Source organism: Sinohyriopsis cumingii, chromosome 14 (assembly GCF_028554795.1).
Source record: "Sinohyriopsis cumingii isolate HCF-2022 chromosome 14, ASM2855479v2, whole genome shotgun sequence".
Lineage (NCBI taxonomy): Eukaryota > Metazoa > Mollusca > Bivalvia > Unionida > Unionidae > Sinohyriopsis > Sinohyriopsis cumingii.
In genome coordinates this window covers 95422661-95446778 of record NC_142974.1, presented here as the reverse complement: position 1 = coordinate 95446778, position 24118 = coordinate 95422661, and the positions used below count along the sequence as shown (strand labels likewise).

General features: G+C 35.9%; 1 protein-coding gene across 4 annotated transcripts in view; it reads right to left on the bottom strand.

Annotated features, from left to right (window-relative positions):
- The window catches only part of LOC149784426 (DENN domain-containing protein 3-like), a 432202-nt gene that overhangs the window by 100774 nt on the left and 307310 nt on the right, over nt 1–24118 (bottom strand). For all 4 annotated transcript variants that reach the window (XM_089932491.1, XM_089932490.1, XM_089932493.1 and 1 more), the window contains 3 exons: nt 11307–11419; nt 2335–2480; nt 1548–1687 (listed from right to left, as the gene is read on the bottom strand). In XM_089932491.1, the coding sequence (XP_089788617.1) occupies nt 1548–1687; nt 2335–2480; nt 11307–11419 (399 nt within the window). The remainder of the gene's footprint in view (nt 1–1547; nt 1688–2334; nt 2481–11306; nt 11420–24118) is intronic.

Below are 24118 nucleotides of genomic sequence, written 5' to 3'. Positions count from 1 at the left end.
GGCATAACACACCAATACTGTCAGGAGGATGGACAATCAGTGGGCATAACTCACACCAAGACTGTCAGGACGATGGGCAATCAGTGGGCATAACTCACACCAAGACTGTCAGGACGATGGACAATCAGTGGGCATAACACAAAAATACTGTCAGGATGATGGACAATCAGTGGGCATAACACACCAATACTGTCAGGATGATGGACAATCAGTGGGCATAACACACCAATACTGTCAGGACGATGGAGAATCAGTGGGCATAACATACCAATACTGTCAGGACAATGGATAATCAGTGGGCATAACACACCAATACTGTCAGGACGATGAAAAATCAGTGGGCATAACACACCAATAGTCAGGTGGATGGACAATTGGTAGGCATAACTCACACCAACATTGTCAGGAGGATGGATGGACAACCAGTGAGCTTAACGACTCATAACAATATTGTAGATGAAATCATGGATTGCTGGAAATAAAACTCAATCATGGTCTTATAAACATGGGCTGTACTCTAAATGTGGTTGTAATATAATCTGAACTTAAATTTCAATGGAAAAGTTCAGCTGTGGAAACAGGTGACTGTGAAGTCATGAACATAACAGTAAGTAAAGTTTGGAAAGATGGAAATAAAACCCATTCAAGCAAATACCAATATAAAGCAGCATGGCAAATCCAACAGTCTGCAGTAAAATTATGCTGCAGAAACCAAAGTCTGCAGGACAAACAACTGGGGACATAACTCCTCTAAGTGAAGTCTTAGAACACTGAAAACAACTGATTCAACATCTTATCAAAAATATGGATGAAATCCAACCATCCTAGCTGATGTTAATCTGCAGGAATTAAAGAGGAAATACAAGCTGGGCCTCCGTTATTGTGAACTAACTGTTCCTAATAAGACAAAAAATACTTCTATAAAACAATACTTTTCAATGGACCAGAGTATCTCTCTGTGCTGCTCTAAAGCTTTTACAGTCAGTCCACTCTTTTCCTATATTTTTCTCATATCAAAGGTTATCAATGGGTTATCTCATATCAAAGGTTATCAATGGGTTGTCAGTGGGTTATCTCATATCAAAGGTTATCAATGGGTTATCTCAAATCAAAGGTTATCAATGGGTTATCTTGTATCTAAGGTTATCAATGGGTTATCAATGGAATGAATTGCCCACTGAACTTAGACACAAAGACACAGTGATCACATTCAAGAGGGCTCTCAAAACTCACTTATTTCGACTGCAAGAACAAACTTAAAGACCTAATAATGTTTCCTACCTTAAATATTCTCAGCATGTTTTATTTGTTTTTTTAATGTTTTCTGATTTCATGGTGTTTGTTTTTGTAATCATATCATTATATGTTTTTTATCTTATATGTATTGTCTAATGTTGTAAAGTGCTTAGAGCTTCTAAAGATTAGGCACATTACAAAGTCCTCATTATTATTATTATTATTATTATCTTGTATCAAAGGTTATCAATAGCTTAACTCATATCAAAGGTTATCAATGTTTTCTAAAAAAATACTTATTCTTTGCATACCCAACCACAGCTGCTCATTGTAGATCTTCAGTGACAGCAAATTAATATTGTTACTAAGGCTAATGTGAGGCTGCTCAACTGACAAAGTCAGGATATCCCATTTAAGTATAGTTCCATCAACATATGCAGTAAAGGCCTTCCTGCAAAAGAAGAGAAAATACCAGATATATGTTTGTAAGATATGTATGACTCCAATGCATTTGATAAACTAAAGGAATGGAAAAGTGCTTTATTGGTAAGAAGATCTAATCTGTACATGCATACAAACATGCCCACTCCATTTTATTTGTCTATGTCAACTTTTGTTTTTTGCAAAATTATGATAAAATGGTCTCTGAACTCCAAAAGCCCAGAGCAAGAAAATTTATATAAAAAGAAATTCTTTAGAGGCATCAGAACTAATATGATCATCTACATCTACAAATATGTTTAATTTAGCTCTCAAGATCAAGTCAACTCATTTTGATGAAGAGATTATTGCAACTCTCTGCCAGTTACCCAAACAAATTACAGACTTTATATGCTTCAAGAAAACAAAAGAATTAGTGATAAGCATATATTATTTCAAAAACTTTGCCATGTTCCTGAACTGCCAGCACATCTGCATTTCAGAAAGGAAAATGATTCAAAATTTGGCCAGCTGTGTAAAAACTGTATCTTTCTGGACTACATTTTGTTCTCTATTTTTGACACTTTAAGAAAATGAACAACAGATATAATTCAGATTATAATTTTGATTAAAAAACTGTATTACTGAACAAAGTGTCTATAATTTGGATAAGCTTACTTTCCATCCTCTGTCAGCACAATGCCTACCACCTGGTCTGGATGATCCATCAGGGTTCTGTTACAGGTAACAGTTTCTGTGTCAATGATAAATATCCCATGGCAACCAGCCCACACATGTTTCTTTCCAACAGCTGTCAGGCATAACTGGTGGAAATGAGCAGATAGAGGATCTTAATGATTTAATACATGAAACCAATTGAATGTCCAGCTTTTGTGAATAAGTTTGTTCATTCTGACAGATATTGCACCTTTCATTTGTTGTGCGTAAAATAGTCCCAACCAAAGTTGAACTAGTATTGACATTTAAAAGTATATTATACTTTTCTTACAACTATAAATCAAAGAACAAGCATCCTTCCGAATAACCAGAACATTTTACACAGACAAAATCATTTTTCAACAAAGAATGTCCATTGTCTGATGTTTGATGCACTACCCGTACAGTTGACAATCCATGCTTACATAACCTTAAAGTGTCACTTTCACAATTAAACATTACAATGATATTGTGATATTCATGTGAAAGAAGGTTTACTGGATACACAAATTCCCATATTTACTGTAATGTATTTGTGGCCGCACATTTGCAGTGTTTGATTTGGAACAGCAGACTACAGAATATGCAAACAAATTTCCTTTCGACTCAGAATTGCATCATATATTCACCACGTAAATATGAAGTGGTTGGACAAACTTCTGTCCAATTTGGAGACCAGTTTATATCCACATTCATCTGTGAACAGAGGTGAGTTTATTTACTTTGTAAGTTAATATTTAAACCATGGTTGTATATTGGGTGGATTCCAAGTTACAGATATAATGCCTCCCTCAACCCCCACCCCACACAAGCAATACCTATAGTTTTACTTGTTGTTGTCATTGTTCTTGTGGTTTTAGCCATGTTTCATGTTATGATGTTATACATGATATAACAAACCCCTGTGGGGGTAAATTAGCCATATTGAAAAGCAGATGAGACCATTTTTCCTCAATTCTTTTTCATGAGTTGATTCAAAAAATGGCAGCCAAAAATGTTCATTGAAAACAAAAAATTCCAGAAGGCAGGGTTAAAAGGTTTTCCCATGACCACAGCCAATCAATAAAGAGAATACTGCACAATAATTTCACGGGCTTATTTAGACCAATCAGAATCACCTAAAGTGAAATATTAATGTGTGGTAATACAAAAAATATGAAACTGCACATACTATAGGAAAACTATACCTACTATTTGATAAATAAAATTATCATATGCAACTAACAAATGTTAAGGTAAATAAGACTTTCAAAGGGTACATATTTTTGCTTCTATTGATATGCAAATAGGAAGGAATGACTCCTGAATTTTGCAATTTTGCATAGGTTAAACATTTAAACAGGAGGTGCTAAACAGAACAGTATCATTGTTCCTGCCTGTTTTTTAAACAATGAATCTGTTTATTAGACATGAAATTAATCTCCGTCCAAATATGTATTTGCAATTATTTGGGGCAAATATCTTTTTATTTGAAATATGATTTTAAAAAACCCTGTGTTTTTCTAAAAATAAAATAAAGCATAAAACTTACATTTCCAGTCAGATAAAAATCATGCACTTTCCAACAACCTTTCAAAAAAACTTTGATAAAACTCAACCGGCATCTATGTCGTGTGGAACTGTCAAAAATCTCTTCCAACATCTAAGTCATATGGAAAACCATCATGTCCTTTTCCAAAGAATTACAGTATCCCCGATAAAACTGCATATCATAACATATTATAACATTATCATAACAGAAAAAGCCTGATGTGAGGGTTTTGCACATTTCAATATCATGTTCAATTTTATGCTTCCTCGTGATTTCTACTTATGGGGGCACTATTGGAATAATAAAGATTTACTGCACTTCCAGATGCATATGGATATCCACTTTGATGACTGTACAAGTAAAAGGGTCAAAGAAACTCACCTAAACATAAAATGTGTAATGGTATATTATTTTAAACTGCTGTGGTGTATTGATATTGAAACATCCAGGTATGAGAATATAGGCTTGGGTTTGACCTCTGATGGAGGTCATCCAGAAATGTGCAAGCTTTGCTTACTGGATGACTGTTCCAAAAAACTGTGCTGATAAATTGTCAAAGTAACTACTTTTAGTTTCTGATACATCAGAGTGGAGATGTCACTAGTGACCTGTTTTAGATTAATGGGACAGGCAAAGTTCGTGTGATGTGGCAAGACAGAAAACATGACTACAACCAGTCTGGATTAAGCTTCAAACATTAATGCATGCATATGTGCATGTTGCTTTTGCAACCAATACCAGTGAGTTGGGCAAATGCAATCATATGAACTGACTTAGCAAAAACATATATGAAAAACATCTGCTTACCCTCTTCTTTATGACAATGGCATGTGACTCATCATGTTAAATCTTTAAAACTCATAAGCATTTTCCAGTGGAATTTTAATACTTGCTCTTAGACCTTGAATTACAGATGAAAACACTATCCTTCATTCAGCCTGTTAATATTTTGGAAAGGATATTACCAAATTTAGCATGAATCTACAAAAGGCATAGAAGCAAGAGAGACTGGAGACTGGACAGACAGAATAACCATTCCAAAATAAACCCTATCATTTCTTTATAACAGGAAGTCTGTCATGCTGTGTCAAACACAGGAAGTCTGTCATGCTTTGTTAAACACATTAAGTCTGTCATGCTGTGTCAAACAGCAGCTTTGCTGGTGCATTATCAAAATCAACATTGATCATTATAGCAAAATGTAGGTCACTGTGAATATTTTATGGATGGATGACAGCCTGTGGCATGTTAGAATTCTTTTGTTGAGAAACTACCAGTAACATTTTCTCTCTTGCCCAGAATTCTATCCAGAATGAGACTGTAAATGAAAAATAGGCATCTGTAACCTATTTTTCCTAGCAGTCAGTCTAACTTTTCAATAGGTAAATACATCCATTAATCTTCATGTCTGTATTTGAAACAGTTTAACCCTTTATCTCATATACGTACTTTTGGGCATCTCTTCCCCATTCTCATGGAATCACTACTGGATGTCTCACCATGCACCATCTCATGGAAGCATGTTTTGATGCCTACAGTAAACACCAGCCATTTTGAGCTAGTTTTCATAGTACCATCTTCAGAACACCCCTTTTTAGTAGCTACAGGTACTGTGTATATGACCATTACGTGACATCATGTGGTTGCTATTTAAGGTAGAGCTGTAATCTGCTAATTAAAATAACTGGTTTGAATTCTACAGAATGGTAAGTTTGGATTAGAATTATGAAGGCTTCAATAAGTCAGATACTGCCTCCAATATCAATGCAGGTGACACATATTTTTGATATTTTGTCAAATTCAGATCATTTAATGGTACATTAATATATGGTTGATTTAGAGAAAGGTCAGAATGAGTTCTCTTAAGATTTTAATGCATTTAATATAATTCATCCATGAAAAACCTTACAACTATAAAGACTGGATTTTACTCTTAAGTCTATATATAGATGCATTCTATTTATAGCACACTGCTCTGTGTGGCTTGAGCACATGTAATTGACAGGCTACACAAAACAGATGCTATGTGTGTGTGTGTGTGTGTGTGATTTAGATTTTTAATGTAGCTTAAAAAAAATTTCAGTCATATCGCTACGATGTCTGCAATGTGACAGTTTATGGTGATGTCTAGCACTGGGGCATCATGCCGCTGACATGTAGCATGATGTCCCACCCAGTCATATTATCCTGACACCAGGCCGACCAGTCCTAACACTAACCTCTTAATGCTGAGTGCCAAGTGAGTCAGCTGTTAGTTCCATTTTTGTAAGTCTTTGATATGACTCGCCCGAGGGTTCAAACCCATGACCATCCATATCCAAGATGGATGCTCTAACCACCAGGCCACCGGAGCGGTAACAGATGCTATGAGGTAAAGGGACACAAGAAATGATGCTAAATGCAAAACTCAACATTGACAGTGACAAGTATACCTATGTCTTGCTAAATGCAAAACTCAACATTGACAGTGACAAGTATACCTATGTCTTGCTAAATGCTGATGCATGTAAGATGGATGCCTATTTCTTGCTAAATGCTGATGCATGTAAGATGGATGCCTATTTCTTGCTAAATGCTGATGCAAGTAAAAAGGATGCCTATGTCTTGCTAAATGCTGATGCACGTAAGATGGATGCCTATTTCTTGCTAAATGCTGATGCAAGTACAAAGGATGCCTATGTCTTGCTAAATGCTGATGCTAAAGTGTATATCAATGTGGTCATGTAGGAGCATTTACTCCTTTTAAATTAAAAATTAATTACTGCTCAAATATTTAATATGTCTGTGTGATTTGGATTTTTAATGTAGCTTTAACAATGTTTCAGTCACATCACTATGATGTCTGCTGTGTGGCAGTTTATGATGATGTCTTACATCAGGGCATCATGCTGTAGACATGTAGTATCATGTCCTACAAAGTCACATTATCCTGACATCAGGCCAACTGGTCCTAACTACTAACCTCTTAATGCTGAGCGTCTAGCAATTCAGCTGTTAGTACCATTTTTTAAAGTCTTTGGTTTGACTCGGCCTGGATTTGAGCCTGTAATCTACCACATCCAAGATGGACGCTCTAACCACTGATCCATAAGAGCAGTCTCTAATATTTAATACAAATATAACTTAACCAAAAGTCTATTCCATCCTGATTATCGTATGTTATATGCACCTTAACTATCATCAAAAAACATCAGATGAAAATTATTGATCACTCTGGACTTTTGCAATCATGGCCAGATACTAAACTGGGCCAAGAAAAGAGCATATCAAGTCTAACCATCACAATATAGGTTAGTATATTTTTTCTACATATATATCTACATGTATATCTTTCACTGTGACATAACAGCATGGATCCCACCTAGTTTGACCTTGCCAAAAATGTCCACATAACACTTATATTTACTTCTCTGGCCATGTAAGTAATGACCTTCCAAAGAAATATGGATGTGTAAAGATCCAAGTAAATAGCTGCAATTGAAAGGTATGCAAAATCAAATTCTAAAACATGACACTCATTACTTTAATAGTTGGTAGTGAACACACACATGACCTGTATGACTTGTACTATATATTATGTTAACACAAGACAGACACTTGGCTTGCTAGATGCTAATGCAGTTAAGAATTATACCTATTTTTCTGCTAGTAAGACCTACATCTGGTTAGATGCATATTCAGATAAAAGTCGGGTACATAATATAAATTAAATATCCATAACAGTATCTAGCCAATATATAGTATCTTGGCCAGATACTGTTATGGATATTTAATTTATATTGTGTACCTGACTTTTGTCTTATAATGCCTACCTGCTTTTGTCATGATTCTAAGAAGAAACAAGATGTTAACTTTCATTTGAGTTCAAGACATGACACTTTTTATAAGTTAGTGAATTTTTCCATTAGAAATGATTAGTTTTCCAGAATGTTCTGCTGCATCATAGGTCAGGTGACAGTTTGCAAATAAAGGGATTTAGTAAATAATTATTCAATCCTGTTTAATATCAGTCTTTGGGAATCTATGATCAGAGTTAACAGTTGTGTTCATTAATAAAATGAGAGGAATTACTTATTTAAATTATTCATTGGAATTTTGAAGTTTTGGATTAAAATAATACTTTGGGATAATTGAGAAATCATTCAAAGACATTGTCAGAATCAATTTGGAACATTCAATACTTTTGGACTTGTGATAAGACATTTGGATTATTTGGAATTTAATTAGCAATAATGAGTCTATTGAATTTTCACTTTGTATATCAGGGAAATAAATTACTTGATTTTACTAAACCTATTAGTTTTACTTCTTTCTGTGACATAGTTTTAGACTAAGAGTCATAACAATATTAATGCAGGTAAGACAGATACCAAAGGTTTGCCAGATGCTAATGCAGGTAAAGCTGTTAATTCAGAGATCTCGGAAACGCTTAATTACGCATATTTGGATGCCAATTTTTGATCTGGGACACAGAAAATCACTGAAGCGGGTGTCCTCTGTATGCATGTAATAGGTGTGCAGCAAAATTCAAAGATTTGCCAGTCCTGCTTCAGCCACCTGCTTTGTGGGAAAATGTGTTGATCAATTAGCTGTGCTGATATTTACAATGACAGAATTCAGTGACTGAAAGACCCCTTGATACATACATGTTGCCATTTTATAAGAGTACATAAAAAAGAACATGATGCAATAGCTGGGCAGCAAGTTCAAAGACTTTGACTGGCGGTCGGGTGGAAAAATGTACTGATATTTACAGTGATTGAATTCAGAGTCAGAAAGACCCAGAGATGTACATGTGGTCATCTATAAAATTACATCAAATAAACAACTTTAGTTTTCATTATTGTGTTCATTTCCGAATGTAGCAAAATACACAGTGCACGTGACCTCAGAATCTAGACATGTTGAGACTTAGACAAAATGCCATTTGTAAGTGGGTGACAAGTCGCCTAAAAATGTAAACTTCGCCTTCTTCTGTTAGGAAAGCGAAAATGACTTCGCCCTGTGATTATTTAAGAGGTACATTGACTGACCATACCATATTTTTTTTAAATGTCCCTCACCTTAGCCCGGTTAGTTCTAGTGTTGTAGCGAAATGTATTTTCAAGGCATCAGTTGCTAGGCCTAGTTTTTATATCAATTATGTTGACAAACAAACTCTTGCCCATTCACAAACATTATGTTTTGATAGCTGATTGACCATTAACCCTTTTCCGAGTAAGGTAGCAACTATCAATTTCCTGCATGCTATCCTCTGATGATAAAACATACAAACTTGTGTTTTAAGATCAGAATCGGTGATCTGAATATTTATTAACTGCCTCTTATACACTATTTCATCATAAAATTAGTTTGAAACTGTAAATGAACCAGTAGGCCTAATGGGAAATAATGGCAGACTTTGCTAAGTCTGGGATGTATCAGTTTATTAGATTGTCTGTTTTCTTAAATTTTCAGGCAAATATATTCAGAAAAAATATACAAATCATTGAAACCAAAGCCAATGTATTATTTTTCTAAATATTTAACTTTAAAATGCAAATTATGTAGGTCAGAAACGTATGGGACAATGCTATGTTGTGGAATTCACGAGATGCGCTTTAGGGTCTAAGCTGTTTTCTGACTTAACAGATATTTGCAAAAATACAGGAAAAAACAGCAAATCAGATACTATTTATTTGCCTAAAATTACTACAAGTATGTATACAAATAAATAAACCATAAATTTGTGATCCTGTCAATGGACTGTTGTAATGAAGCTATATTATAGTGAGTGATTACATTATGAAAACTTCTCCATCTAAAAATAGATGCACTCACATCTCTGTTGATTCTGTAGGAAAGAAGGGACTGCAACTTTTGATGGTGGGACTCCTATTTTTACCAAAATTGGAGTCCTGGACTCCTAGTTTTAAAATCCTAGTGAGACCTCTGTAATTTTATTTTGCTACATGCAAATGCAGGTAAGGCTATCATCTATGTCTAGCTAGATGCAAATGCAGGTAAGGTTGTTAATTTTGTCTGGCTAGATGCAAATGCAGATAAAGCTGTTATCTATGTCTAACTAGATGCAAATGCAGGTAAAGCTGTTATCTACATCTTGTCAGATGCAAATGCAGGTAAAGCTTTTATCTATGTCTAGCTAGATGCAAATGAAGGTAAGGCTGTTAATTTTGTCTGGCTAGATGCAAATGCAGGTAAAGCTGTTATCTATGTCTAGCTAGATGCAAGTGCAGGTAAAGCTGTTATCTATTTCTAGCTAGATGCAAATGCAGGTAAAGCTGTTATTTACATCTTGTCAGATGCTAATTCAGGTAAGGCTGTTAATTTTGTCTGGCTAGATGCAAATGCAGATGAAGCTGTTATCTATGTCTAGCTAGATGCAAATGCAGGTAAAGCTTTTATCTACATCTTGTCAGATGCAAATGCAGGTAAAGCTTTTATCTATGTTTAGCTAGATGCAAATGCAGGTAAGGCTGTTAATTTTGTCTGGCTAGATGCAAATGCAGGTAAAGCTGTTATATATGTCTAGCCAGATGCAAATGCAGGTAAAGCTGTTATCTACATCTTGCTAGATGCTAATGCAGGTAAGGCTGTTAATTTTGTCCAGCTAGATGCAAATGCAGGTAAAGCTGTTATCTACATCTTGCTAGATGCTAATGCAGGTAAGGCTGTTAATTTTGTCCAGCTAGATGCAAATGCAGGTAAAGCTGTTATCTATATCTAGCTAGATGCAAATGCAGGTAAAGCTGTTATCTACATCTTGCTAGATGCAAATGTAGATATGGCTGATACCCATGTCTTGCTATATGAAAATGCAGGTTAGGATGATGCTTATGTCTTGATAGATGCTAATGTAGGCAAGACTGATACCTATGTTTTGTTGGATGCTAATGTATGTAAGACTGATACCTATTTCTTGTTACATGCTAATGTAGGTAAGACTGATACCTATTTTTTGTTGGATGCTAATGTATGTAAGACTGATACCTATTTCTTGTTACATGCTAATGTAGGTAAGACTGATACCTATTTCTTGTTGGATGCTAATGTAGGTAAGACTGATACCTATTTCTTGTTACATGCTAATGTAGGTAAGACTGATACCTATTTCTTGTTACATGCTAATGTATGTAAGACTGATACCTATTTCTTGTTACATGCTAATGTAGGTAAGACTGATACCTATTTCTTGTTGGATGCTAATGTAGGTAAGACTGATACCTATTTCTTGTTACATGCTAATGTAGGTAAGACTGATACCTATTTCTTGTTACATGCCAATGTAGGTAAGACTGATACCTATTTCATACTAAATGTTAATGCAGTTATGATTCTTAGATCTGTCTTGTTGGATGCTGATGCACATAAGATGAAAAAATAAGAACACTCGGCAACTCACCACACAATTCTTTGTTTGTACATTTTCACTCTCCAAAATCCAGTTGATGCCATTATATACCTTGACCTTGCCATCACTCAGACCACACCACAACCTAGGCTGAATTGAATCATCTGGTAATTGAAAAAAAACAAAAAAATAAGTATTTTGTGGAACATGGATGCTTCATCACAGTGAAATAAATGAAATAATTAAAAACAAAACCATGGTATGACAGATGGTTAGACAGACAATGGTAACAAAATATGCCCCTACCACAGTCATCATAGGGCATAAAAGGACTAGTCATTTCAATGGTTCCCCCCCCCCCCATAACGTTCCATAATTCGATAATCCTAAAAGTAAAACACTTGTCAAATCTTATTAATAAGAAACTATATATCAAACCTGGTATCAATATATCATGGTGAATGATAAAGAGCAGTATACAATTTGATTTTGTCACTGACCTGCTGATATATATGATTGAAATGGGATGAAGATACCTCATGTCTGGAGGAAATACTGTTAACATCATTTATGACTGATATATTTAAAATACTAATTTAAAAAAAAATATTATAAAAATAACATACAAATCCTAAGTTTTGCAGCCTTTATTTCTCCTTCACAAGTTTTGTATTGAATGGGTTAACAAACTATTTACTTCCAGGTCAAACATTTATCATAATCTTTCATTCCTAACATATACACCAAACTGTCAACACCACAGAACCTGGCCTTGACATCATACAACTCCAATTCCATTTTTAACCAGTCATTTGTTATATTTCATGTACCCTGTGTACATTAAACTATATTTAATTCTTAATTGGCTCTATGTACTGGTATTTGTTGAGTTCATCTTGTAAAAGCAGGTATCCTTCTGCAGTGAAGGCATCGTCATTTAGCATTTTAGATATGTGGTTTGTGATTGTGTTGGGCTTTGCTTTGGCCAAGACACAAATTTCATCATGCTTTTTGGCTTTCACGGTCAGCCACAAGCTAAAAGAGCTCCAGCAAACAAAGTGAGCAGCAGCTGTCTTCTCTGAGAGTATAACCTGCAATGCCAGAAAAACTGACAACAGACCAACCCCAGCTAGATCAGTGTGCAGCAACACAGCCATCAGTGTGGTGTCAGCAATGCCCACTACATATATTGTACATATGTACTTTTTGTACTGAATGTGCCATATAATAAAAATAATAATGAGGACTTTGTATAGCACCTAATCTTTATAAGCTCTAAACGCTTTACAAAATTAGACAATACCTATAAGATAAAAAACATACAATGATATGATTACAAAAACAAACACCATGAAATTAGAAAACATTAAAAAACATGCTGAGAATATTTGAGGTAGGAAACATTATTAGGTCTTTTGTTTGTTCTTGCAGTCGAAATAAGTGAGTTGTGAGAGCACTCCTGAATGTGATCACTGTGTCTTTATGTCTAAGTTCAGTGGGCAATTCATTCCACGTTGCTGGGCCCTGGTATGCAAAAGATCGCTGTCCATATGACTTTGTTTTCATAGTGGGAATAATGAGTATATGATTGTCAGAAGAGGAGCACAAGTATCTTGCTGGTGTGTACACATGGGTGAGGTCGGATAGGTATGTTAGACTAGAGTCCAACAGGAAAACATAGCACAGAGAACAAATTTTGTGTTTGATTCTGGATCAATGGTAGCATCAACTTCAGTTGGGTGGCTAGATTTGTATATTTGGGTGTCATCAGCGTACAATTGGTGAGACACTGGATGATGATCTATGACACTTAAGAGTGACTGAGTGTACAGAATGAAGAGAACAGATCCAAGAACAGACCCCTGTGGAACACCACAACATAGATCAACTGGGCTGGAGTGTATTCCATTTGTAGATACAATTTGTGTCCTGTTGACCAAGTAGGACTTGAACCACAGTAAGGCTGTATCATGAATGCCAAATACATGCTGGAGACAGTGAATGCTTCTGCATCAAGAAAAGCTTCAACCTCACATATCATTTTCAGGCAAAAGTCATGTGGGTCATCAATTACTGGTATAGTGTCATTACAATTACCAAAACATCAGCATGAAGTTAAAGTTTAATTAATCTGGACAGGTGGGGATATTAGTTCACTAAAATGTGCACCTACAACTTGTCACCCTGGCAAGTCAGCAGTGATGTCAACGAAGATCTTTACCTAATGTCATTAGATCTGGAATTGACACTATCTTCAATATGCTTGCAAGCATGTGTGACAAGAGTCACAGTGACCCATGGTCATTGTGAAAGTGAAACAAAATGGCAACACTGATGTATTCAGACAATTCCGACTAAAGTTTTGAGGGATTTTTAAGTTATGACATTGCAAATTACATTGACTTTAATGATCAATGCAAAATGAAGGATCAGATATCAATTTATGTGAATCTGAGGATAAAAGATGCAATCATCTTGTATTGTTAGAATAAGTGGGGCCAGTACATGTGGACAATTTTAAGCAGAATCAAGGCCAACATTTTGCTTCAATAAAAATGCAAGGGAGATAGATTTCTTTTTTAAATTTCTTCCCAAAGTAATATTCCAGTCATTGGTAGCTAAAATGAATAGATATGCCAAAAAGGAAAGTAAGGAGAAGCCTTATCCGAAGTAGTGACCTAATTCAGTTGCAGAAACAAAGGCATTTCATGGAGTAAATGTTATTTTTATTATAAAAGCAAATTCCAGAATAAACTTATGTGAGTGTTTAAAATTTTATTTTTCATTAAATTACATAGTTTTCATGGGACAAGATTGATACAGAAAACAAAGATAAGCTAAGCATTTGCACTAACTCAAGAAGCTCTCACTCAGGTAGCCATTTTATGATACTCTGGGGTTTAGCCTACGAACCGATGCTAGAAGGCAAGCAGCTTAGCAGGCTTTGTTAGAAGAGCACTGAATACTTGAAGAAGGTAAAGAGTTAACCAGAGACCAGTGATGCTTATGTCTCAGATCATGGGGATATGGTAGATGAGTAACATTGTCACATCAAGAAGCACTGCCCTCAAAAGGTTCTTGCTGAGTTCCAATAAGGTTTTCAAGGTGGAAACCCTTTAGGGTGAAAAAAGAAACAAGTATTTTCATGGAACATGGATGCTTCATCACAGAGAATGTAATGAAATAATTACAAAACAAAGTGATATTGAAAGCAAGTGTCTTGATGTCTTGCCAGCCATCTCCAGTAGTTTCTGCCAAGCGGCCACAGACAGAGATTGCTCCAACAGGTTGAAGGATGCAGTCAGAGTAAAGTCCACAGACAGAGATTGCTCCAACAGGTTGAAGGATGCAGTCAGAGTAAAGTCCACAGACAGAGATTGCTCCAACAGGTTGAAGGATGCAGTCAGAGTAAAGTCCACAGACAGAGATTGCTCCAACAGGTTGAAGGATGCAGAGTAAAGTCCACAGACAGAGATTGCTCCAACAGGTTGAAGGATGCAGTCAGAGTAAAGTCCACAGACAGAGATTGCTCCAGCAGGTTGAAGGATTCAGAGTAAAGTCCACAGACAGAGATTGCTCCAACAGGTTGAAGGATGCAGAGTAAAGTCCACAGACAGACTGCTCCAGCAGGTTGAAGGATGCAGTCAGAGCAAAGTCCACAGACAATGAGATTGCTCCAACAGGTTGAAGGATGCAGACAGAGTAAAGTCCACAGACACTGAGATTGCTCCAACAGGTTGAAGGATGCAGACAGAGTAAAATCCACATGGGAGGCTATGATAACTAGGATACGAGACAGGAGTTCCAAAACCTCTAGATACTTAATGAAAATATGGCTCTGGTTCCAGCCAAAATCCACATCTGGAAAAGGAGGCTTGAGGGACCCATGGGGGAAGTGAAGCCTGTGTTCTAGGTGCTACAGTGTTGAAGAGACGACAGATCATCCTTTCTCATACCTGGCTGCATCCTGGCCCTTAGACAACTGCCATGAAAACTCCATGACCATCTCCATGTGCTCCTGACAGCTTCTTCAATCTAGAATGGATACCGGTGCTAAAAGTACCAAAAGGCTTGGAATACAAAGCTGGGTGAAAGAAAGGCTGTAAACCTTAACTGCCTTGTCAAAAGACCAAACTTCCTCATCTTCATCTGATCAAAAAGTGGGATGGAGATGAAGACCCAAAATGAGGTGAAGTACCCAAAAATCCAGGTCTTCTACAAAATCATCTGAGTGTATTAAATTGCATTGAATGTGGATTAGGGACTAAGTGCCAGTAAAAGAAAGAGCAAAGTACTACCTTTAATAAAACAGTTTGGGTCAATAACTTTTTTTAATGTACTCTTCATAAAACTCATCCAAACTAATGTCGAGATTACACCTATATTTCACAGCAAATTTGGTTAAAATCTCATAATAAATGTTGAAATCAATGTGCACAAGGTTATGTATTATAAAATCCTAAGCTTACAATTGTCTTACAATCATAATCCATAAATCAACAAAATATTTACAGAACATGGCCATTACTGAACTGTTCTGAAATACTTTTAGAAGTTTCAAAGTAAATTGGGTTGAAATGTAATTGTCCAGAGGGATCCAATGGGGGTTGTATTTGTCCTAGTATCAGACCAGTATTCCAGCTGCAAGACAGAAGAACTAAAAGCAGCTAATAACTTTGAGTTAGTTTGGGCCAAAATCAAGGGTAAAGGGGCATCAGACCTATATGTTGGTGCCTTCTACAAACCTCCATCCTTAACCGAACCAAACTACCTAGATCAGCTTCACTCATGCCTTACCAGAATCCCACAAGTTGCACACACATGGCAAGAAGGAGACTTCAACCTGGCAGATATTGACTGGGAGAATTAGTGTCCACTACTACAAGACACAAACAATGCCCAGTGCTAACAGCTAATAAATATTATAAAGGACTCATTCCTGGAACAGGTTGTAGATGCAACAACATGTGTAACTGAATTTACTTCAAATCTGCTTGATCTGTTCTTCACAAACAACAAAACACTAATCAAAAGGTCATAAAGTCTTCCAATACAGGAACGCAGACTATGGCCAAATATGTGAAGAACTGAAGTCATCAAAAGAATCATTCATACGTGATACAGATGACCTTTCTGCAGATGACACATGGAATTTTTTTTAGGAGAATATCAAACAGTTAATGGATATATTTATATCATCTAAGACCTGGATAGACAAATCCATTAGAGCCCAACACAGAAGTCGGAACAAATTGTTTGCAAGACAGAAAATAACAGGAAAAACAAGAGCTCGGAAACTATACAAAGAAGCAAAAGCAAGATCACAATGCTAAGAATGGCAGGCCTACTGGAGATACATTGAAAACTTGATAGAAGTTGGTAATCTAAAATCAAGAACAACAACCAAACAAGCAGAAGAGATTGTGGAACTACATTAAGTTCTTACATAGAGACAACTGTGGTGTGGCATCACCCAAGGAACACAGAAAACTACATTCAGAGGCATCTGTAAAGTGGGACCCTTCAACAAACACAGGAAACTACATTCCGAGGCATCTGACAAGGCTAACATACTGAATCTACAATATCAGTCAGTCTTCATACAAGAGGATAAGAGTGCTCTACCAAGCCTACATGGAGATCAGTACCCACCAATACCTCACATCCAAGTTACTGAAGAAGGTGTATACAGCTTGTTGCTAAAAATAGCCCACAGAAGGCCACAGGACCAGACATGATTCCAGCAAGGATCCTGAAAGATCTAGCAGAAGAGTGTGCACCATACTTGAGTTATATTTACCAGAAGTGCCTCTCAACAGATTATGTCCCTATATGTGGAAAACAGCAAATGTTACAGCTATCTTCAAAAATGGAGAAAGATTTCGAGGCCAGCAATCATAGACCTGTCTCCCTTACAATGTATCATTTGCAAAATGCTTGAACACATCATAGTCAGCAACATGATGCAACATCTAGATCACTTCAACATTCTAACTGACTGCCAGCATGGTTTCCATGCCAGACGAAGCTGTGAAACACAACTCATAACCCTAATGGATGAGCTCACCAAACCCTTAGACAGAGGGAAGCAGAATGATCTTGCTATCCTTGACTTCAGTAAGGCTTTCGATTGTGTCCCCCATGAAAGACTCATCAGTAAGTTGGACCACTATGGCATCAGGGGTAATACCCAGAAATGGATCAGAAATTTCTGACAGACAGATCACAGAGATTTATAGTAGATGGAGCAACATCAGACCCAACAACGGCTGTCAGTGGGGTACCTCAAGGTAGTGTTTTGGGTCCCATCCTCTTGCTGGTGTTTATCAATGATCTACCTGTGATTGTCAAATCCAACACAAGACTGACCATAGAGTCTACCGGGAAATAAATGCCTTGAAGGACTGTGAGATCCTTCAAGAAAACCTTAACCAACTGGCCCTATGGTCATTCCACCCAGAAAAATGCAGCATCCTAAGAGTTTACAGGAAGAAATCACCAGTCATGTCTGACTCTTAAGGGGCACAAGTTAACCAATGAGCAGACATCAAAGTATCTTGGGGTTGGAGACCTCTCTTGGAAAAGGCACATAGACAATATAGTAAAAAAGGAGAACAGTAGCCTTGGTTTCTTGTGGTGCAACCTCCAAATCAACAATGAAGAGTTTAAAAAGTGCAGCATATTTCACTCTGGTTCAACCAGGTCTTGTGTATTGCTCACAGTGTGGAACTGACATAATAAAAATCTAATAAATAAGACAGAGATGGTTCAGAGGAGAGCTGCTAGATTCACCACAAATAAATATCGTAACACTAACAATGTCAGTGCAATGTTGAACCAGCTCCAGTGGGAAGCACTTGAATCCAAGCAAACCATGGCCCAGCTGACAATGTTGTACAAGATTGTGAACAACCTAGTGGACATACCAGTGGACAAATACCTCACCCTGGCATATAGCTAATCTAGGGCAAACCAAAATAAAAAGTTCCAATTAAAGTCAATATCAACAAATTGTTTTAAGTTCAGCTTCTTCCAATGTACAACAGGGACTTGGAACAAATTGCCATCAATAATTACATAAGCTCCTGACTTGGTATTTCACAAGTAGAAGCTTTCCAAAATCACATTCTAATGAACTAGTCAGATACAAGTAAGACCTAGTCATTGTCAGGGTTATGCCAGTTCAAGTTCCTTATCATATCGCTGCTGTGGTAGCTGGAGTGGTCTGAGTATAAAGCGATGAAAACATACACTGACACTCTTTTACTTATTTCTGCCTTTCCTATCATTACTTTCCTGACTGTCCTATCACTTCCATCTTTACTTTATCTTTGACCACACACCACCAGTTGCTTAGTAGTCAAGTCTGACTGCGTCAATGTATTTATAGATAGATTGATAATATAAAATGTGGAAACTTAAGTGTTCATAATGTTGTGCTATGCTACGAGACATGTACAAAATGTGCTCATCAATGAACTCATCTAAGCTGATATTGCGATGAAGCTTCAGTGCAAATTTGGTTCAAAACTAAATAATAAATATGGTCCTAGAGAAAGTGTGACAATTCACTGTAATGCCCTTATTTCACCAAAATTTCTGAAAATATCAATAAGATTTTGTGATTGAACTTTCACTGAAATTTTACTGGAAAAATATACATAAGAAATAGTACTTCACTGATATAGAAAATTGAACTTTTATTCCATTTTAATATAATTTACTTTTAATTTCTTCTACATTTTGAATAATTATCAGCAAAACTTACATTTTCCATTTTTGATACCTCTAATTTTATTGTTCATTTTTAGAACAATAACTTTACACATTTTTTCTTTTTCTTTACCCTTTTAACTTGAATTGGATTTAACTGCCCTCAGACAAGACTGTTTTCTGCTTTAAAGCAGAATTCCACTTTTCACCTAACCTGAGTTAGATTATCCTTGATATGGGCCAAACATTGTATATCATCTCCAATCTAGTTTTCAAATAATGGTCTGTCTGGCACCATTCCACAATGATCCTTACAACAGTATTCATTCCTTATATTTTTAAAACAACGATCATTGTCAATAGCTTTCTGATTGGTCAAATGTTTGTACTTGACCAATGAATCTTCAGGTAACTGAAGCTGATGGGAATGAGTATGCTTGGTAATCAATGTGCCTCCAGTTATCAATAAGTAACATGGACACAAAAAGTTTGCATAACAGCATGAAAATTGTGTGGAAATGAGAATCACTTCAATGCATAGTTCGAAGGGAACACAATTGGTCAATTTGTAAGAAAAATGAGGACCTGGACTAGCATTTTGCAATTTCTGCCATAAAGAGTAACTACTACTACCAACTCTAAAATACTGTCTAAAGAATTGGACCAGTATGATAGGAAGTTATATAAATCCAAACTAATTCCTTCCCAGACTTTAAGATTAGGGCAACATATAGAGCAATGGTGGGGAAGTTGCCAGAGAACCATGTTTATCAAAGATTGTTGTATCTTTACTTTTTTTTTTTCTTGATCCACAAGTAGAATTATCCTTCAAAGACATAAATCAAATTATTGTTGATATTAGCAAAATACTTCAGTTGTGTTAGAATTCTGAGTAAAATCATTGTAATTAGATCATGATAAACTTTGTTACAGCTGCTTATGGTTCAAAGGCTCAAAAGTAGGCAATCACAACAACATGGTTTGTACATTCAAAAAATCCAGTTTACAATATAACACCCATATTTCATGTATGCCATATAACACCTGTAGAATTTTTTAATTTTACACTGAAATATTACAGTGGTTCATAAAATGCTGACTAATTATTACTCATTATTTTGCTTTTAACCTTTTGACATGTAAGTGAAAAATTACTGAAATTTCAGTAAAACATTAGTGAACATTCTGTAAAACTCACTATAGTAACTATGAAATTTCACTATTTCAGTCAAATTTCACTGATAATTCAAAGAAACTTCAATGAAAGTTTTAGTCCACATTTTATGAAATCTTGAAAATATTTCAGTAAAATCTCATTAATATTTTGATCAAAACTTTCAGTGAAATTTCAGTTACATTGTCACTACAGGGATGCTCGAGTGTTCACAAGGCTGACAGAAAGATGGATCAACAGTGTTAAAATGTCATTCAGTACACAAATCAAACTGTTTTACAGTCATTTAAATTGTGATATACATAAAATTGCAAAAACCAGTTCAGCAACTTTGAACTTGAAATTAGATATTACTGGAAGCTTACTCAAAAAAGAACAACTGATAGACTGTGTACCTATTATTGCTCAATTTATATTAATGTGTTATGGATATCTGTATCGTCTATTTTAATTTAATATAAATATAGTTCTATTATAAATCATTTGGGTTAATGACATTTAAATTTTATTTCAGTGGCTGGTTAGCACTATAGTAAAGTACATTATAGGAATCTCATTCATGAGCCAAGGTCTGATTGCCCAGGTCAAGTAAACAACAATGTCAGTCAAGTAGGCAATGCTCTAACTCAAATGGAGGTCACAAAACATTATGTTCAAAATGGAATGTATTTGCCTTGTTGAGTTATCATGCATGCCCTAATTGTTGATTAGTTCAATAGTTTAAGCTCAGAGAATGAGTGTTTTTGAGTTGTTCTGAAATAATACAATTTAATTGTTCCAGAATCTTTTAGTAATCAGATTCTGCTGATTTGATGTGTAAATAGAGACTATACAATGAGAATATGCACCACATTCCATTCTTCAGTCTATGCTAGCTTTTTTAGTCATTTAGAAGAAATAGTGATTTATTTATAATATTTTTCATTGGATTAGCAGAATTAAAAATCTTAAATTTAAACAGTCAGTACATATTGGATTATGTTAATTTATTCAGGGACCTGAATATTTAAATATTTTTTTTGATTATGTGAAACTTTAAAGCACTTCAGTGATGCTAGATGTATAATCTACTGGCTTTTCTTAATGATAATATGTTATGTATATTTGTAATTAGTAATTAATCTTAGTCCAAAATCAAGTTCACTCTGTACCTGACTAGGTACATTAATTTTGTAAATAACATAGTATATAGCTAATATTTTTCTAGGGTTAAATGTTTAGATCACTGTATTTGGAGGTAAACACATTTATTTGAATCTGAGTCTAGAACAATGGAGTTCCCCATGGAAAAATTTGGTGTATCTAGTGTTTGCCATGTTCTTTATTATAATTTTAATAAACAGACATTACCTTGTTAACCACTTACAATGTTCTAGAAATGAACATTTAACCATTATCTTGGTTCTATTTTTGAGTTGTAGCTGTTTCTATAACAACGTTGGCTTGAAAAATTCTTCATTCTTGCATTATAAGTCTTATTGTTCTGTTATTTTTCATTTGGGTGGAATTATCTATTCACAATTATTATTCACTGGAAATACAAAATGCTCATCAGTAAGATTCAGAGAAGGACAGTTTTGGACTATATTATTGTTTGATTGCATGGTTTCATTTATTCTTCTGGTGTACTGTCCAAAGATTTTAACAGGGCTAGGAGAGATTCTTTAAAATTACATTTTATTGTTCAACATCTGAATATTGCTATATTATCACAGTAATGAGGCTGTAACTAACTATATGAAGATTAAATACGTATTCAATTGGTTTCCAAACACAATACACCTCTCCCTTGATAACTTGTGCACAAGAGGGTCCACAAACATAGACTGCACTATAATAATAATAATAATGAGGACTTTGTATAGCGCCTAATCTTTAGAAGCTCTAAGCACTTTACAACATTCAACAACACCTGTAAGATAAAAAATATATAATGACACGATTACAAAACAAACACCATGAAATTAGAAAACATTAAAAAACATGCTGAGAATATTTGAGGTAGGAAACATTATTAGGTCTTTAAGTTTGTTCTTGCAGTCAAAATAAGTGAGTTGTGAGAGCACTCCTGAATGTGATCACTGTGTCTTTGTGTCTAAGTTCAGTGGGCAATTCATTCCACGTTGCTGGGCCCTGGTATGCAAAAGATCGCTGTCCATATGACTTTTTTTCATAGTGGGAATAATGAGTATACGATTGTCAGAAGAGGAGCATAAGTATCTTGCTGATGTGTACACATGGGTGTGGTGGGATAGGTATGTTGGACTAGAGTCCAACAGTGAAACGTAGCACAGAGAACAAATTTTGTGTTTGATTCTGGATCGAATGGATAGCCAGTGTAGGGTACAGAGCAGCGGGGAGGTGTGCTCTGTTCGTGGTACTCTAAGCATGATCCGAGCAGCTGTGTTTTGAACTTTTTCAAGTTTCTGGAGCAGATATTGAGATGAACCAGACATAATTGAGTTACAATAGTCCAGTCTTGAAAGTACTAATGAACACACAAGTGTTTTAATGGCATCAACTGAAAGATATTTGCGAATGGAGCTGATGCATCTCAGTTCAAGATATGCAGCCTTGCATATGTTCATGACATGTTGGTGCAATATGAGAGTACTGTCCAGAGTAACACCTAGGTTTCGTACTGATTGTGTGAATTTAATGTTGGTGTTGCTGATATTTATTGTTTGAGGTAAATGATATGAATGAGAAAGTCTTTGTCTTGTGATCAGAATGGCCTGTTTTATCATCATTCATCTGCAACTTGTTACATGTCATCCATGATTTCACATCAGAATTGCACCTCTCTACACCTTGGATGGTAGCATCAACTTCAGCTGGGTGGCTAGATTTGTATATTTGGGTGTCATCAGTGTACAATTGGTGAGACATTGGATGATGATCTATGACACTTGAGAGCGACTGAGTGTATAGAATGAAGAGAACAGGTCCAAGAACACACCTCCTGTGAAACACCACAACACAGATGAACTGGGCTGGAATGTATTTCATTTGAAGACACAATTTGTATCCTGTTGACCAAGTAGGACTTGAACCACAGTAAGACTGTATCATGAATGCCAAATACATGCTGGAGATGGTGAAGTAATATATCATGGTCTATTGTGTCAAATGCTGCAGACAAATCAAGGAGGGTGAAGACTGTAATCTTTCCGCTATCCAACGCAGAGAGAATGTCATTAACTACTTTTAGAAGAGTAGTTTCAGTACTGTGGCAAGGGCGATATGCAGATTGTACATTGCTAAAAAGACTGTTTGATATCAGATGAGATACAAGCTGGGATAGAACCACCTTTTCTAAGATTTTTTTTATATGAATGGGAGATTAGAAACTGGGCGGTAGTTCTTTAAATTGTTATAGTCTAGTGTTGGTTTCTTCAGCAGAGGCTTTACAATGGCAGTTTTGAAAAATGATGGGAATTCCTCTGATGAGAGAGAGGTATTAATAACATCAGTTAGTGAAGGCAATACTGGATCTAAGCACTCAAGCAGCAGTGATGTTGGAATTGGATCAAGTTCACATGACTTTGGTGCACTCTTCATCAGGATTGTACATATGAAATCCATAGAGACAGGTTCAAATGCTGCTAATGGTTGCCACTCAAATTCTGTATCCCAATTGTATGGTGACGATGAGTCAGTTGAAATTGTGGTGTCAAGCTTATCTCTAATGGTTTGTACTTTGTCATGGAAGAAATTTGCAAACATGTCCGGAAGGTAAACTGGAGAGAAGGTAGTTGGAAGTGATGTAGATTTGTTCCTTGACATTAGCTTGTTAGTAATCTCGAAGAGCTCTTTGCAGCTTGAACTTTCCATAATCTTAGTAGTGTAGTGGGCTGAATTCGCTGCCTGGACCATATTTGTGACATTCTTCTTAGTGGCTTCATAGATTTGCTTATGAATAGTGAGTCTGGTGGAAAGCCAAAGCCTCTCAGCTTTACGGCGGTCTCTTTTAGCA